This window comes from Kryptolebias marmoratus, linkage group LG3, assembly GCF_001649575.2.
Source record: "Kryptolebias marmoratus isolate JLee-2015 linkage group LG3, ASM164957v2, whole genome shotgun sequence".
Classification (NCBI taxonomy): Eukaryota; Metazoa; Chordata; class Actinopteri; order Cyprinodontiformes; family Rivulidae; genus Kryptolebias; species Kryptolebias marmoratus.
Window position 1 is genome coordinate 22,674,976 of NC_051432.1, and position 15,268 is coordinate 22,690,243.

The following is a 15,268-nucleotide window of genomic DNA, read 5'->3' on the forward strand; positions in this document are numbered from 1 at the left end:
CTTGCCATATTTAAACCCTCACTTCCTTTCCCCAGGGCGGCTGTTCCTTTGTTTGAACAGTGCGCCTTGTTGCTGACTGTGTGCCTCTGATTTCAGCTTTGTCGCTTTGTTAGACTAGATAGTTTAACGTGTTGTGACTTTGTGTTTTAGAAGTATCTTGGGTTTGCTTGTTGTCTGGTACTTCTGTGCTTTGTTTGGTTTTCAGCCCTTACTTAGACTTTGTTAGTGAGGGACATTTTTCTTTCATGTGCTACCCACTTGTTTGAAGTTTATGTTTATTGTAACTTTACTTTTCACCCAATTCTTTAAGCTCAGCAAGAATAAACTCTTTTCCTTTTCACCACCTAAAAGAGTCTGGGAGTCTTAAATGTCACGTCTTTACTCCTATGGCCGAGCTGGGACGTAACACTGTATTTACTGTACTTAAAAGTTTCAATAAAATCTGTCCAGTGGTTCATGAGATAAATGGATGACAATACAGACAAATTAACACGCACAAACAAACAATTGTTTTTTACAGAAGCCAGAGTGTAGTGTAAAGTACTTACAAAATCTCTATTTTCAGCTTGTATATCTTTTCATACTCAGTTAATGTTTCTGGAGAAGCAATGCATTTGATGAGAATAAGATCATTTAGACAAAGTAAACAGGAAGAATAACAATAAAGACAAATAATTAAATTACCTGGGATTAAATCAACTGACATATTAAACTTCTGGCAGTCACTTTCCTTTTGTTTAGGAAAAGCATAGTACAGCGACACCATCTGTCAGATAAAGTAGAATTATTATTCTTGTGGTAGAAGTTGTTGTCAAGAAGAAAATGTTTAGGACAAATGTTATCTTTTTTTTTCTGTAAAACAACTGATTCAATTCTGAAAAAAAAATACAAGTTGACTTTAAATTAAAACAATAATGATTAATTTATATTATTTTGGGAAAATTATATGAAATTGTGATTTTTTAAAACATTTTGTTAGTTTAAGTTTACCTACAGAATACCTGCTGTTAGCCTCAGTAAGACAACGAGTATAGGGAAAAAAGACTGAAAGTGTGTGTATGATAAAACACACTCCTAAATTCTGTTTTATTTACCAAAAATATGATTACACTTCATCTGCCAAAGCCTGACTGTGAATGAAATTACCCTCCTTTTTTTATAATTTGCATATAAATGCACCTCAAGAAAAGAAAATATTCCCATAGATTTTTACATTATAGGTTAGAATATAAATACATACCTTTTAATCAGTACTATAACTCAGCAAAAGCAATCCAGACCTCAGAGGTGTTAAAATATACTTTTTAAAAACTTTTTTTTTGTCATTTATTCATCTGATTTGAATCTCAACTAAAAAAAACTCCTGCTGTTTGAAAAAGCATCATTAATCTTCAATGCACTTTTTAAGAACAACTGTAACTCGATCAAATGTAAAGTGTATCAAACAAACAAAAACAAAAAAATAATTTTTTTAAGAACCTTAAAATATATAAGAGCTTTCTGAAATCTGAAATCCTTTCATAAGTGGAAGTGGTTGTCTTTAGTGAAAACTTTTTTTTTCAGCTTTTAGATGAACTTTAAATTTAAAGTCCTATTTGAAAGGATAAGACCTTTTTCTAATTTGTAAATTACTGAATGCACTTAATATATTTTTTAAAAATCTAAATAAAACATTTGTGTACTAGAAAAATAAAAAATATGCAAACTTGACTGTGTCAAAAAGGGGCTATAAATAAATGAAAAATACGATAATATAAAAAATAAAAATTGCTTACTTTCACTGTTGCTTCTCCTATTCCTGTGGCGGTCACTTTCACATCCTGGTTTATGTCATCAATCTGTTGGAATTCAAATATGTGCACAAAAATGCATGGATAAGTTCAAATGAAATTTATATGTAAAGGCAGAGCTGTATGTATGAAGAACAGGTTTTATTTTACTTTAGATGTTCTTGTGGTATGCTGATTTTTCCTATTAAAGTTGTATATGTCAGGCCTTGATCTGCCTGGGAACAAGATCATCACGTTTAGATCATAGTCTGGTTTTTTAGCGTTGGTCCAGTACTCTGACAGAGCTTGGTACACCATTATAGTAGCCTGGAGAGAAATAAGTTAGAAACAAAAGGCAAAAAGTGGGAGAAAACCAGATGACTCTCCCACCTCAACCCCCCAAAAAAGGAGTAAGCTTTCACTAAAAGGAATTGAAGAGCTTTGCTTTAGAAGAACATATTGTGTTACCTGAGTTGATCCAAAGGTTCCACCAACAAAATGTTGTTCATTAAACCATCTGACAACAGGCCTTGCATCTTCAAACGCCTATAATGAAAGAAAAGAATTGAACCTTTGTTTGACTGATCACTGGAGCTTGCAATGAAATTTAGATAGACACACAGACAGATAGTTTGATAGATCTGCTCTCATCTGTGATGGGTGATAAACATGATAGTTGTAGCAATCCCAAGCGATTGTAATATCAAGAAAGAGCACGAGAGGCTAGAGAAATACCAAGGGCTGAAAAAGGAAATACAGTTGTGGAGAGTCAAGGCCTCAATGGTGCCAGTGGTCATTGGAGAACTTGGTGCTGTGACCCCCAAACTGGAAGAGTGGCTCCAACAGATCCCAGGAACAACCTCAGGGATCTCTGTCCAGAAGAGCACAGTCCTAGGAACAGCTAAGATACTGAGAAGAACCCTCAAGCTCCAAGGCCTCTGGTAGAGGAACTGAGCTTGAAGTGAAAGTGGAACCACCCACGTCAAAAAGAAAAAAAAAAAAGGTGAGCCTGGTGGGTTTTTCTTTTGTTTCTTTGTTTTTAAAGAATGTTATATATTTATTGATCTCTTAATTTGATTAATTTTACAGAAAATGTTAAAACAACAGGTGTTTTTTTTAATGTGGGGCAGTTTTCTTGAGTATTTATAAACAGTCAGTGTCTTCCTTGCACTTGACAGCTTTTTAAACAATCTAAGTTTGAAAACTCACTTTGTGTTGTTGCATTAATTTCATGTACTATGGTTAGCACCATCAATGTTGATTGATTTACAAAATAGTCACTATGCAAAGAACTATCTGACTGAAAAGACTTAAAGATGTAAAAACATCAAATAATTTTTATTCAAAGTTTAGATTTTTTGCTTTTTTGGGCGCTCAGTTGAAGTTGCCTAGACTCCTCAATGAAAGGTCTGTGCTCAAAGTGCTTTAAAATCTTTTGGTGTTTCACAAAGCAAATGTCTACTTGTGAATGGGTCATCATTAGCTAACTGTTAGTGTGACTCTCCCATGCAGGTAAAACACTGACTGCCCATGTCTACCCCACATAACCTTAACCCTCACATAGCCTTTGGGTCAAATTGACCCAAAGTTACAGCTTCTTTACCTCTCTTTGTCTGTTTCACTTTTAAGGCTTTCAATAGGGTTTAAAAAGAGTTTAACATGACTCAAACCTATATGTAGAAATGTTTTTATATTTGATAATGGTGAATGTGTTTTTCAAAGAAAAATTAATAGTTAAACACTGCTTCTGAAGTACTCCAGGAAAGGTTTTCCAACTTTTATCTTTAGGTGATGTAACATGAATGATGTGTGTGATCTGCTTATAAAACAAACTCACCTTAGCCCTGACCAGAGCCAGAAGAGCGTAAGCTGTCGCCTCTAGTGTAAACATGTTTCCTTTAGCAACAGGCCAGTGGGATAACTCTGGAAGACAAGGATTATTAACTTTTTATAGTCTCAAACACGTCAAGCAAGTTTAGTTTAATTTTATTTTCACTACTAATATCTAAAAGCACCTCCAACAAGGCCATAATGTCGATAAAAAAATAGTGCAATTCGGATCATGATCACCTTCAAATTTAGGCAATTTGTTTTTATTAATTTGTTTCTACCCTAACGTTTCTTGAAAATTTCATTCAAATCTGTTCATTTTTAATTTCTATGTGATCTCAAACTGAAAAAATAACTTCCTTGGCAGAGGTGACAAAGGGGTCACCTGTGACCTTGACCTTTGACCCTGTGACCTTGAAATCAACATGCATAATCCTTGACCAATGTTATGTCCAGCTGTGCAGTTTGACATTCCCACACCACACTGTTGCATAGTTAGAGCATCATCTATAATGTTGACCTTTGACCCTGTCACCTTGAAATCAACAGGGATCAACCTTGACCCAAGAGGTGTCCAGCTGTGCAGTTTAAAATTCCTGTTTTACAGCTGCAGAGTTAGAGGATGGGCTGATCTATGACCCTGACCTTTGACCAGATCACCATCAAAGTTTAATCACTTGTTTCTTGTACTATATTTGACATTGCCTGATAATTCCATTAAAATCCGTTTATAACTTTTTGAGTAATCCTCTGCATAGACAGACGCTACTGAAAACATAACCTACTTGACAGAGGAAACTAATATTTGATCAAGAAAATAAAATAAAAGGGCATTTTAAGAAGCTCACTTACATTACAAGATTGAGTAAAGCAAAACTACTTTGCTTTACTGATACTGGAGAGTCTGCTGTTTGGTATGCAAGTAAATCCATTTGTCAAAAAAAACAAAATCTTTTCAGACAAAAGTTACAGTATGTATTTTCAGAGTGAAAAACTTACATGATCTGTTGTCCGAAATACCATTTGTAAATGACACTTTTTCTAGTTGCCCTGAAACATTCATTCAAATTAGAATTTTGATTTTTCTTTTTGCATGTTTATCATGCTCATGCAATATACAAAGACAAAATTTATTTGTCATTCTTAACGGTTCAGTCTGGCGTGAGCAGAAATTTACAGTACATGGTAATAAATATTTCAAAATGTGTAATAAAAATACCAGGAGAAACAAAATTGTAGAGGATCACGCGGTTCAGCTTGTTTTCATTGGCCAGGGCATAGGATGTTATGGCAACGGCATAAGAGTTGGTGAGAGTGGGAAGACGGCTCTCCAGGTAGCTGATTGATTTGTCGATACTGGATGGAAGTTGCTGAACAAATAAAGAGAGAATATAGGTTACTGGACAATCACCAGTGTGAAGACAAAATGTATATTAAAGGTTTTTTATATGCAGTATATCCAATTTCAGTACTGTAAAGATGTTTTCATTTTTTGAGCTGCACTGTTCTTATTTATTTACACAACACAAGTTGCACCAACAACATAATGCTTTGGTACAATGTCATCATTACAGTGTAAACTTAAAGGCCTATCATTCCCTCCAGGGATTTCACATTGCCCACCAACTTTCAAGCCAGAGTTTTAAACTCAGATTATCTCATGTTAAGAAATAACATAGTTATGACCAATTTGGTAAATTCTTCAGCATAATGTAAAGTGCCATCTCTTGTGACGTGTTAGTGCTTGTAGTATGTGTCGGTAATGATTACTTTCCTCAACCATACTCAATATCTTTAAAAATTAGATAGTGTCATTTTAATGTTTTTAAAAATGATTAGCTGTGGTGGGGATCATGAACTGTGTTGACCCTAAAAGTTAATCAGCTATAGCCTGGATGTACATTCAGTGATCATTTTCTGAACAGTTTACTAAAATCCATCCATCCCTATTCATCTATTAGCAACAGCCATACAGCACTAGCTATAAAAGTTAATGCCAAAGCTTTCAGCAAAGATCTTGTGCAATGCTTGGATCAGGGACAGCTGGTATAAATGATTTAAATCCACCTTCACATTTACAATAAAAAATATAGGATGCCCAGAAGGGACAGAACAAGATTTTATTCATATTTATGGACTTTGTGGAAGAAAAAATATATTCTATTACTGTATCCAAATAATATTTCATGGCTGAAGGTCATAATCATTATGTTACTGAAAGAACATTTTACGTTTGTGAATTTAAATGTGTCATGACTACTTGCAGATAAGAGTGTTTCATTTTAATTACTGGATCCTAAGGTCTCTTTGTCCCTGGGTAAGCATGCAAACTTGTGTCATGAAGACTGTGTCAGTTGATTGCTTGTGGGATCTGTGCATGCTTCGACCACCAATGGTGAAAGGAAGCTGGTTAATAAGTGGATCCAAATTATGGGCCATTGGCCAAATATACATTTCTTGTGTTGTGATTTTCGTGCCCAAATCTTCTGCAGATGCTTTGTACTCTGTTCAACTTGTGGCCTGCAATAACATCTAATAAAGGCCACATGAAGACCATTCTCTTGTTTAATTATTAAGTACACCACTATTTCTGAAAATCCACCACAGGGTAAGTGATTGACATGTGCTGAACCACACCCACTTGATTTGCTGCTTATTTGGCTAATTTTGTTCATACCAAAAGCCAAACCTTCAGCCAGTGAGAGTGGACGTAAGGTGACATGCCTTCTCCAACTATGTGTGCTAACTGCAGATGAAGACGTGCAGCAATGGGAGGTAATATTTTCTATAACAGTTCTTTCCTTCTGTTTGTGATTATACCCCTGTATTTCTAACAGATTGAAGTAATTGTTAATTTTTGTGTATTATTAAAATTCAAGCTAGTGAATTTTTTTTTTTTTAGTGAGGAGAGAAGAGGAAAACAACCTTCACAGGTAAGTACTCACACTAAGAGATTCAGCACATATTGTACGTGATTCTTGCATGGTAATGAGGCAGAAGGCTGTCATGGAGGCATCTGAATCTTTGCCATGCACATCACCCTAAACATCGACACACAATACCAACAAGTCAAAGACATGATGTCAAACAGGGTCATCATGACTAAAAAGCTACACATTATTTTATCTAAGGCAGATCATCATCAGTTTTATTACTATGTATTTTATTAGAGATAAAGATAAATAATGTATGCACTGGTGCACTCACCATCATCTCTTTACGGTATACAGTTCCAACTTCCCTGAACATGCCATCAGGCTGCTGAGCATTGAGGATCAGATACTTCACAGCACCACAGATATGGTCACTTTCCACTGCCACCAAATTGTAAGCAATAGCAAACACTCTGGCAACATATGCTGTCAGCCTGGAGGAAGAGAAGAGATGATGTAGCAGATAAGTTTTATTAATTTCTATTTAAAATCTGCTTTTGCATGTGTAAAAGTTAAGATGGTTATAATTCAGTGAATGTTTCAGTGCGTTACCAGCTGCTACTTGGACGATGAGGCCACACAGAAAAAGACCCATCATTTTTACGGTACTGCAACTGATGCTTGTAGCCTTGACATAGCAAAAAACACAACCTTTTTAAAGAATGAAATTCAATTATTTTTTCCTACCCAGTCAAAGTCCTTTAGAGAATTTCTATAAAATGAGCTCTATCTCTGTTTTCATGTATGTGAGAATACCATTTTTTATGTGCTGGATGGCTTCACTACGGTTTTGGAAGCCCACAGTTTCCCACTGGTTGGTTTTGTCCAAATATGTGGTTGCAATAACAGGCAGGGTCGTGTGGATCATGTTCTGCTCTCCACAGCCTCCAGATGCTCGAATCAATGTACCCATCGACTTTCCACTGATCGTGTTTTCCACCAATCCGGAAACTTGTTCTCTCCCTGCAAGTAGGGAGACACAGGGGACAAAGTTGATATATTAAACCAACAAATCATTAAATGCACAATGATACCATCAGACAAATTTCAAATTAAAACAATGCCAAAGCAGAGTTTATTGTCCAGGTATTACATAAGTCTCCCAGATTTAACAGCATGTCTCACCTGTCACAGACACCAGTGTGCTTGTTGGTGAATTTGGTACCAAATCAGCCCTGGAAATGTTACTGTTCAAAGTTACCACTTGCTTGCCATCTAAAAGGAAAAAAACATTTTGGGTCAGTTGGTAGGTTATAAAAACAATCTTATTATTGAAAGACTACAATGCATCATTGGTGTGTAAACATACTGTCGCCTTTAGTAGTTGGATCTACAATTACAGTCAGAGTAGACTGAACCAGTACACCTTCAGGCTGAAAAACGTTGGGACAAACATTAAACATATTTTTAAAAAATAATTCTGGATAATCAAAATAATTATAAAATATCATCTTTGTTGACGCACTTTAAAACATCATGGCGAGTATGGGATTGGGGGTCCGTTACTACGGGCCATTTGGTCCCTATACAAACCCACTGTTTGTATATATTGTGGTTCGTATAGCTGGCAGTAAATCGGACCTTATCAGGGTGACAGTTGGACTTCACCAAGGCTGCCCATTGTCATTCTGTTCACGACTTTTATGGACAAAATTTCTCAGTGGAGCCAGAGGGTTGAAGGGGTCCAGTTTGTTGGCCTCAGGATTCCGTCTCTGCTATTTGCAGATAATGTGGTCCTATTGGCGACATTGTGCTGTAATCTCAGACTCTCAATGGAGCTGTTAGCGGTTGAGTGTAAAGCAACTGGGATAAGGATCAGCTCCTCCAAATCTGAGGCCATGGTCCTCAGCTGGAAAAGGGTAGACTACTCTCTCCAGGTTGGGAATGAGGTGCTGCCTCAAGAGGAGAAGTTTGGTCTTGTTCACGAGTGAGAGAAGAATAGAATGTGAGACGGACAGACGGATCAGTGTAGCTTCTGCAGTATTGAGTACTCTGTACCGGTTCGTTGTGGGGAAAATTTATTTCAAAAATGTTTTATTTAGCAAAAGACCTGGGATGTTCTGCTAGTTCTCTCTTAATTCTTCAAATTGATTTTAACAAAAGGGGCTCTGTTTTTAAAAAGTCATACATAATGTATATAAGAAAAAAAGCTCAAATATCTTTCTTTAATATCTGTAGGTAAATAAAAATAATAGTGGATTCAGATGAGAACAATCCTTTTGTGGATGTGCTAAAAAGCATTCATATAGTTGATCTCTTACCACCACCCACAGCTTCTTCTTAACTCCGTCACTGAGATATGAGTCCTTAACAGCTGCTTTGACCTCAATGCTGCGTTCTCCTTCCTTCGTGGGAATAATGACGAAGGGCACTGATCGCGTGGTAAGGGCCCCAACACGGACTTCCTGAAGGTACCTTCCATGTTTGGAAGCTGCGCTACAAACATTCTCTTCCTCTATCAGTTCAACACGAACCTTGGAAACAAGACAAAGAAAGAGACATTTCTAAAAAACACGAGGATCTTTCCATCCGTCTATTTTCCCCATTTTTACCCACTCAGGATCACTAGAAAATGGTGCCCATTTCCAGTGGCCAAAAGGCGAGCGAAGGGGTATACTGCGGACAGATCACTTGTCCATCACAGAGCCACATAAAGACAAACCATAATCTATACACACACTCACAACTAGAGGTGGAAAGTAACAGGACCCAAACTCCACCCAGAAGGGCCCCAGGCCGGTAGGGAATCCTGCAACCTTCTCACTACGAAGTGACAGATCTAACCAGTGTGCCGCGGTGCTGCCTAATTTCTTTATTTTCAAACAGTAATTACACTCTCTTTATGTCAGTAGACCTGCTACATTTATACATCAGCCGATTATTCAATGCATGGCAGTGGTTTTTTTAAGTGTTTTTTAAGTTATATTGGGAAACCAAGTCTCGGTGAAATTAGCAACCATTAAAGTTTGAACAGGAATGTTTTTATTAACACTCATTACAAATCACCAGGTGTCTGAATGTTAAAGTGATAGTTTAGTTATTTTGTAGAGACTGTATCATTAGTTTAACTTATGGTTCTGACAAGACCGTCTCGTACAAAGGACGCAATTTTCAACTCTAGTCTAACTGCAGCTTCTGGTGCCACTGTACTGCTGTGCCCAAATAGTCATAATCCTAAATTGTTAGAATAATCATTAGTGGTTATCCAGAAATAATAATAAAAAATACAATTGTTCAATTTCTTTGGTCTTGAGAACAATCAAAAGATTAAAAGGGAACCATGCCATTACACAAATAAAACTGCATTAATACGTTTTCTCCCTTAGTTTGAGTTTCAGTGTAAAATTTACTTGTTAATGACTTACAGTGATGGTATCTGGGCTGTAGTTGTGAAGGATTGCTTTGATTTCTAGCTGTTCTCCTCTGACAGCAGAATAAGGCAGCTGGAGATCAATGAAGAATTCCTTACGGACGATTACCTCCAATGGTTCACCGACACAGAGTCCTTGAAGATGAGAGACCACACAAAAATGATGCAACAATGAAAGAGAATAAGCCTTTAAGTGATGGGATAAGAGCAACAAAAACACAAACTGTAGTTAGTTACTCCTCACCAAGCGTTTTTGACAGGCTGATGCCGGTGAACTGCCAGGTTGTGATTGAGTTTGGCAAGGGAACATTTCTCACCAGTGATGTGGAGTGACTGAAACACAGAAAAGTGCAACTTTTGAAGCAGAAGCAGCTTCAGATGGCCACAAATTAAGAAATAAAATGAACTGACAGGGGGTTTAAAAGCTTGTACAAGCTCACCAGTTGGCTTGAGCACAAGGTGGTAGAATGATGTCTGACCACAGCCAACTCTCAGAAAAGTAGGTTCGAGAATATATGTAATTGCTGTCCGTGTAACTGTCATCCTCCTCATCTAAAATGGTAATACATACAGTAACAATATTTCATTTGGTATCATGTAAATGCTTCCTGTGATCTTTTTGTTTCTGACTGCAATCTTATTCAAGGTTTTCTTCGTTCTTTTTAACTATCTGGCTTTGCCTTTTATTGCAGCAGTTCCGAAAGGCATCAATGACCATCCAAAATATACTCTGTTCTCTGCTAACACGGGTATAAAAGTCAGATTTCATTCATTCTATCGGTAAATAACATTTATGCTGCTATTCATTATTATACTGACTCACTAAAAAGAAAGCGAGTTTGTGCATGAAATAATCAAATGAGAGACATACACACAAAAACTAAAATCTTTTAAGTTAATTTTAAAAGAATGTTCTGTCCAAGCCATGTCACAGGTATGAAATAGATTTTTTTGTTTGATTTTCTAATAATGTACAACCTGACAAAACATATAAAATCTATGAAACATGGATAAATGAACTAATATTTGTATATTTGTTGGTTTTCTTACCCAGAGTAGTTCTCACTTCCATTATTGTTGTGGCTCGCTTACGTCTGGATGTTGCTTTACATTTCAACTCTGAAATGTAACAGAAATTAGACTTTCAAAAAACCTGTGGTCAAAAATGTCTAGTCTTTTAAAACTTAAATTGCATCCACATGTACATAAAAGACTAAAAAAATTAAAGACTTAACATTGTTCTATGTTGAAAAGAGACAGAGTTATAAATGTTTTCCTCAAACTATGTATATGACTTTTTGTGCAATCTTATGCAATACTGGAAAACCTTGCAAGATGTGTTAGTGGTCAGAGTATACATTGAGGGTGCTTCACAGCTTTGACCATATCAACCTTTAGCTTAATATGTATCAATTTAACTCAGTTATAACTATTTCTGGGTTTGCTAAGGTCAGGTGGTTGTAGTAGCAAACTTGCAATGGGTTCACTCTAAAAGTAGAGTAGATGTATTATTCAACTATAGATGTACAGTATATCCAATTAATCTTCTGTAAAAGTTTAATTAAAATCCAGCCAGTGGTTCAAGAGACATTTTGCTAACATTCTGACAAGGTTGACTTCAATAAATAAATGGGAAGGTTTTCAGAAAAAATCTTACACATTATGTTAGTGCTTAAAGTTTGTTTTGAAGATCACTCTCAACCATTACCACCCCACATTTTAGGTCATTATGAAATATATAAAATATATATAACTATACTATACTATATATAACTATACAAGAAGATGAAAGATTATCACCTTGTCTGTAGGGAGTTCCTGAGGCGGTATTGGACTCAAACAGCAGTCCAGCATCAAAGAACACATTCATACTGTTGCTTCCACCACCAGGTGTGCAGCCGGTGTCATACTTTTCCACAATGTCCCACATCTGGAGGGCAGCAAAGTAAACAGACCAGGCTTAGGGTTACAAGACATGACATTGTTATTGTTCTTAATTATTCTAAATAATCCTAACCTATATAAAAATGAATAACCATTGTAGAAATTACTTTTTTCTGGGTAAGACGGTTCTTATTGTTTAGAACATAGACGCCTTTGTCCACTGCAACCAGTCCCACTGTGGCACCTGGATCTCCTGTGACTCTCAGACTGAACATCTTGCGAGGCTCATAGGAGGGAACCTGTCTTGCTGATTCCAAAGTCAACTATGTGTGAAGAAAAACCAAGAAATAAATTGTAAATATGTCCCATACATGGTTAACATCTGTGTGTCTTGTTTTTAATGTTGCTAATTGAATGTTGTGTGTCTCACTGATCCCATGCAGGAGTCTTTTACATCCACCCAAACTGAGTCTGACACCACTTCATTATCAGTTGGATGGTAGTAGGCTAAGATGCGGAATGATGGCAACATCTCTTTGGTGACTGTAAGTATGAGGGAAATAAGTGTTTGTCCTTTTGTTTGGTAACGCTCAGACTTCACCAGCTGGCCTCTGCTTGTGATCTGAGGACACAGAGCTGCATATTAATACATGTGTATTTTAACTTGCACCGTTCAGAGGAGAAAAGCAAACATCTCTCACCAAGTATGTGATGTCCTTGGGTTGGGTTGGCTGCTGATTTAGGATGAGGTAAACAATCAGATTGTCTCCTACTTTCACCTCAGCTGTATCAATGCCTACAAATTGAAAAGTTAAAGCAAGTGTCGAAAGATCAACTGCTTGACTTCTGTTCCTGTTCTATGTTAACACAACGTTTCTGACTATATGGTGTTATGCAGAACATTATTTACCAATGTGGATGTAACTCTTGCTGCTGGTAGTATATGGGGTAGCTGTCATAATGGCTGATGCTTGTCTTTCATTTAAAATCTGAGGATCATTTGTCCTTGCCTGTAATTAAAAGCAAAGACACACATAAGCTTATAGAAATGGATGTACAAATAAGTGGATAGATGGATGGACAAGTAGAATTTTTCAAAGCAAAACTTTATCCTTGTCTTATTGCTGTTGATATTATTTCCGTAACAGTTTATTATTATTATTATTATTATTTACTCTTTCTTTGTTTGAACTTGCTTACAGTGATTGTCAAAGTTTCTTGTGTTGCATCTGTTCAGATGGAACACAAGTTAGGCTTTGGGTGTTTCAGACTGCTCACACTAATTCGCAAAGTGGCATCCGTTGCTTGTGTGTTGACGGGAAGAATCGCTATGCCATTTTCTGCCGTGATGGCCGTCACTGCACCAGGATTGACCACCACTGGAATACCTCCAGCTGGACTGTCATCAGGATTCACCACTTCAACCTGCCGTTATATCATGGAAAATGAGTCAGACTACTGCTGCTGTTTGCATTTATAGAATTTCACACAAATAATCATGTAATGCAAAACTGATGGTGGTAAAAAGGTTTATAAAACCTACATAGACTATTCAGTCTGGTCTGAATTAAACTGTATTTCTCCAGACTTAGTAAAGTGTCATTTTTTACTGACATACCACATGAAACAACTTTGGTTATTTACCGCAACATTAAAGGACATCCCTGGTTTGAAATATTTGGGAGTTTTTGTGAAAGTGATTCTGTAGGGGGATTTGACAATCTGGATGCCTCTTTTTTCTGCCTCTACCATTTCAGCTCCTGTAACAGAAAAATGAACCAGGGATCCAGACTGCATGAGGTGTTCAAAAAGAACGTTGTATTTATTAAACAAAAACTAAGGACAATAAAAGCTAATGTGGCAGTAAAAAATACAAAAAGACCAAGATAATGCTTAACTGAATTAGGAACAGCCGGACTATACACAAGATTAAGTCCAAACACTGCCCAATGCTTTTTAACTTACACTTTATTAATAGTTATCTGCAAAAAAAAAAGATAGTTTATTCCAATGTATGTTTAATTATAATAAAGCTGATGAACAAAAAGACATGAAGTTGAACTAAAATGATATAAAAAAAAAATATATATATATTTTTTTTATATCATTTTTTCTTTTTAACCTTTTGGTTTCTTTAAACTTTTAGAGCTAAATGACTATAATGTTACTTTTGAATACACTAAATAACCACAATTCATTTAAGAATTATCATATTACCCTGGCAAAACCAAACAATCTGTCTCTTACCGCTCTCTGTCAGCACACTGACAGCCACATATATGGAGTTGCCCACAAGCGCATTGATATCTGGAAACGTCTGAGTGATCTGTTCCCTTTTCAGCGTGACCTGTCCGTCTCCATTTTGGACCTAAAACAACAACATAAAGAATGGTTGGCCTGAATTTGAATGGACATGTTACATTTTTACTACATTTGGACTGGATTAGTAACACTGTGTGAGTCCTCACCGGCACTCGTGACAAAGAGTGAGGAAGACTCTTCTTCACGCTATTTTCCATAATTCCAAACACCACATAGGCCGTCCCATAAACTTCTTTTCCAAACAGATAACTATGACCAAAAGACATGGATATTTTAAGGCCACACCATAACAGCAACAAATCTGACCAGAGTAGACAATACTCTTTATTTTATGTTGCAGGGAATAAAAAAACCTCCACGTACGTAGCTTTGATGTTGATGGTAAGCTCCTCACTGTCCACATAGAAGAAGGGCTTCTCAGATAACAATTTAACCTCAAAACTAGGAAGCACTAAAAAAGAAAAACAGCCAAAAAACCTTTTATTGTGTGTTCTATGAGGTGAAAGGTAAGTGAATGACAAATAGTAGACCTGATACTGAAAGACTTACCGTATTCTTTGACTTCAAACTCTGCAGAATAGCTCTGCTGTGGGTTGCTTTGGAACTTTGCCACCACTTTCCACTGTCCAGGACTGCACAAACACACACATATTCAAGTCAATGATCAATTAAGAACGTTGTGATTTCATTACAAAAGCTAAAGAAAACTCAAAAATCAGATTTCAGAGCAAAAGGTTTACAACATCTTAAAGAGAGCAGTAGAGACCAGAAGCTGGTACCCCAGGTGACAATCAGATACTGGATTGGTGCCTGATTGTCAGTGAGGAAATTTCATAGCTCCACAGATTGGGACTGAAATCTATCCTCCAAGACAACAATGTTGACCCATAGAGAGCAGGGTTTATCAGGGACTACCTCCAGTTTTAGAGAGTGGAGAGGATTGAATGGCCTGCCTGCAGCCTTGACCTCAGCCCCTCAGTTTGAGTGTGCTGTTTGTTCCAGAGTGACCAACTCAACCACACTGACGGACTTGCAACAAATGCTGGTTGACCAAGCTGGTGAGCAGCATGAGGAAGAAGTGCCAAGCTGTTTTGGCTGTGTATGGTTCCTCTACATCAGGGGTGTCAAACTCCAGGCCTCGAGGGCCGCTGCCCTGGGAG

At 36.9% G+C, this 15,268-nt stretch overlaps 1 protein-coding gene across 1 annotated transcript in view; it reads right to left on the reverse strand.

Annotated features, from left to right (window-relative positions):
• Positions 1–15,268, reverse strand: part of LOC108241457 (complement C3) — a gene marked incomplete in the record, with an annotated part of 58,614 nt that overhangs the window by 23,124 nt on the left and 20,222 nt on the right. Inside the window, 3 exon segments of the mRNA XM_037974723.1 lie at positions 549–597; positions 685–766; positions 1,776–1,838. Coding sequence (XP_037830651.1) covers positions 549–597; positions 685–766; positions 1,776–1,838 — 194 coding nt within the window.